The following is a 3,747-nucleotide window of genomic DNA, read 5'->3' on the forward strand; positions in this document are numbered from 1 at the left end:
ATGGGGGAAGGAAGCTTATAAATTTCCCTGGTAGAATTTTGGAAGAACTGTGTAAACAGTGCCCCTTGGTGGTCAACATAAGACAATGCAAAAGCTATTGCCGACAAAATTAGGGCTCTAGCAAAAGTCACAGCTATGTCTCTAAATTGTCTTCTAGTCTATCCGAATCGTGGCCAGGTCAAAGGAGAAAGCATGGGGGAAACAGCAGGGAAGAGGACAATCTGCATTTTTTTCTGGTGATGTTTATACGTGCCTAATTAAGATTAGAAAGCAGACACATTTTTAGTATGCTATTGAGTCTGAATAGGCAGCTATAAGAGCCACAGACACTGTTATGCTTATACACTTATACAAGATTTTTATTGTTACCATCAGTGAACACAGATGGAAGACTATTCATGTGCCAAGGACATAATGCTCACAAGATCATAAAATGGCTGTTGATTTGTATTCATAAATGATTTGGTGAATCACTACAGGTCTGAGTGAAATATATAATTTTAAAAAGAGATTTCTGAAGCTTCATTTCCATTTGGGCTCTCACAATAACTTCATTAAAAAGAGAAAGCAGAAGCGTTGAAGTTAACATCTATACATTTTATAGATATCTAGATATCTCGATTTACCAAAAATGAAAATTACATCCTATTACATACATTTAAGCAGTACACAAAGAAAGCACAGGAAACACTGATTTGGCTCAATGATTTGTCTAATGAAGGTTTTTAGAAAAATTTTTTTTTTATGTTTTAAAAAAATCCCCCTGTAAAGCTGTCAAGGGTACTTGATGTTAGAGAAGAAAAGTGTTTTCTAAGCAACTCCAGGGCCTTGTTATTTCTTGCTTGCAGGGTCTTCTCAGATCTCAGTTCATTCTTGATGACATCAAGCTCTCCATGGATCTTTTCCATTTCTAATTCATAATACAATTTCATTTCTTCTTTTAGAAGTGCAGTTCCAACCTCAGTCTGACGCTTTAACCTCCTCACAGCTTCTTTTAAATCTCTGTTCTCTAGGCTCAACTTGTGGATGACTTCTTTGGCTTGCTGGAGCTCTTCAGTTAAGTTTTTGACATTTATTGCTTTTTCAGATAGGTCATTTCTTAAAGCTTGAAGTTCCCAGTCTTTCTTCGAAGTTTCCATCCCTGTTTCTTGAAAATTTAAGGGTTTTGCGGAGACTTCTTTTTTGGCATTCAAAAGTTCTTTTTCGGCATTTTCAAATTCCTCTTCTATTTTTCTGCATTTCATATTGAGTTCTTCCAGTTCTTCATTCAAAAGATTCAGGCGAAGTTTGGGAGACATTCCTTTGGTAAATTTCTTCTTGTCTTCTTGTGGTAGAGTTAATAATTTCTTTGTAGTCCAGATAGAATGGTCTTCTGTGCTATTAAAGCTTTCTTCGGTTGCAACATCAACATTAGATGATTCACAGGAGGCAGAGTTTGTGTCTGCTTCATTCTTTGAAATGTTCATCTTTCCCTCTCCTAAATTTGGTTCTTGTTCTTTTTCACTTAGTTGGGAAACAAATTCTTTCCGCTTAAATTTATTCTCTTTTTGAAGCTTTCTACTAGACAAATTATAAATTCCTTCCATTCTCTTGACCTTATCTAAAATCATTTGTTCAGGAGAGGATTGGGGCTGAGAAGCCTTGTTAAGAACATCTTGTGCACTAAAAAAAGGAGCAAACATATTCTCCTTCCAGTGTTTTCTCCTAGCATCCATTTCTTCAGGCACCTCTTCTAATTCCTGAAAAACAAAATTTAAAATCAAGGCACATGATTTACATTGGCAGCTGGTGTAGAACTAGGAAAGAACTAGGAATGCTGGCTCATGGGTAAAGGATCCTGAATATCTGAAGGCTGTCTCTCCCTCTAACTTACTAAGTGACGTTGGCCTCAGTTCTTTATTTGTAAATTGAAAGGGCTAAACTAGCTAAGTTGTTCAGATTCTTCCAGCTTTAAAATTTTCTGATCCTATGAAATATAACTGAAAAATTGACACGTTTGGCTATTTATTGCAGAAAAATACTTCTATGAGAAAGCCACCACATACATGAAAACAGACTGCTTCAAAAAGAGTATAAATGATTTAAAAATTAATAGGATAATATTAATAATAGGCTAATACCTGTGCTTCCAGTGTGCTTGATTTTTTTCTAGTTTTTTTGGGGGGGTTGGACTACTGCATATTCATTCTTTAAAGTGTCTAAAACATCAGGGCTTAATGCAATGTGAGCTACTTTTGGTAAAGTATACCATGCAGACTTCCTTGTGACTAACTCTGCCAAATGCCCTTCTGTCTTGACCTGCAAATTCCTGCTATTCCAGTCTTAGGCTTTGCTTTTAGGCAAGACTGCCAAGTGTACAGAAGTCTATCCATTTTGACAGCAATTTCATGATGAAAACCAAATGTCAATAATTGAAAATATTAATGTTACTAAACGTGTTTTTCTCGAGATACTGAATCCAAGTATAGTTTTTAGGTAAAAACTTACCATACTAAATCAGAACTTTATAAATACATAAAAATTAAAGGATGTTTATTTGGTTTCAAAAGGAGCCTTCTCTATTCGAAGGGAATTCTTGGCATACAGCTTTCCTAAATCACAGACACATTTGAGCAGTTACTTCTGTGAGAAGGGAGAAAGAAGGACCCAGGTAATACACTGAAAGGCCACTGGCACCTGCAGTCAGCAAACTGATAACTGCAGTTACCACTAACGGGTGGGAAGAAGGAGGAAGAATCACTTCATTCGTTTTAGAAATTAATTTACTGTAATATATTTGTAGTATCATCACCAAAAAAGATCAAAGTATGCCTACATCTATTTTTCCCATGCACACAAATGTAATTTTATCTTGGTAACAAAAAATGGCAACTGTTGTGTTTATTTTTTAATTAATATTTTCTTTAATATTATTAGAGATTATAAATTATGTATTATATTATTTAATATATTTTATATTTATATAATATTTCATTACATAAGGTTATAATAGTAGTGCATGTTATTTGTAAAATTTTGGAAAATACAGAAAAGCACAGAAAACAAAAGGAATCTCCCTCATAATACCAAGGCCCTGGGATAACCACTTTTTGATATGTTATCTCTCCAGTATTTTCTTTTTAGCAACAGTAGCTTAAATTTTCACAGATCTTCCTTGCTGCAGACAGTGAGAGAATAAACTTGATATCTACATGTTCTAAACATGCCTGACCCCTCCTCCTCCCAAAAAGAGAAGGGACTCACTATCCCTAAGAGGATATCTCCACTGAAAACTCCTTGGCTTTGAGGAAAGGAAAAGGTACAAATATTCAATGAAGGCATTGAAATGATGGGTTCAAAAGCCATAAGCCAAGCTTTATTAAAGTTTAGTCAATCGGGCCAGAGAAATAAGCTGAGACTTGAAATTCATGGTATGCATTTGCCATTGAAGCATCATCTCCTTTCTCCTGGAAGTATTTTTTGACTTTTATTACTCTACTAGTCACCACCCAGAAGCATCTATGATCTATATGTTCTTAAAGGGGAAAGCTAATCATAATTCTGGTTTCTCTCAAGCACATGAATGCAAACGAGTGGGGATTATTACAGCATTCACAAAGGAAAGAAATGGAGGAAAGAGAAAAGATGGTGATGCTAATTGCCAGTCACATTTTTTAGCAGTCGAATTTTTCCGAGACAATTCTGTAAAAGATAAAAACGCTTCTAATCACATGTATATATATGTGTGTGTGTGTGTGTGTGTGTATA

At 35.1% G+C, this 3,747-nt stretch overlaps 1 protein-coding gene across 1 annotated transcript in view; it reads right to left on the reverse strand.

The window, feature by feature from the left end:
• Positions 1-332: 332 nt before the first annotated feature.
• The window catches only part of CCDC160 (coiled-coil domain containing 160), an 8,401-nt gene continuing 4,986 nt past the window's right edge, over positions 333-3,747 (reverse strand). The window contains exon 3 of the mRNA XM_011383863.2: positions 333-1,739. Within this exon, the coding sequence (XP_011382165.1) occupies positions 750-1,739 (990 nt within the window). The 3' untranslated portion in view covers positions 333-749. The remainder of the gene's footprint in view (positions 1,740-3,747) is intronic.

The sequence above is a fragment of the Pteropus vampyrus genome, unplaced genomic scaffold, assembly GCF_000151845.1.
Source record: "Pteropus vampyrus isolate Shadow unplaced genomic scaffold, Pvam_2.0 Scaffold548, whole genome shotgun sequence".
NCBI lineage: Eukaryota > Metazoa > Chordata > Mammalia > Chiroptera > Pteropodidae > Pteropus > Pteropus vampyrus.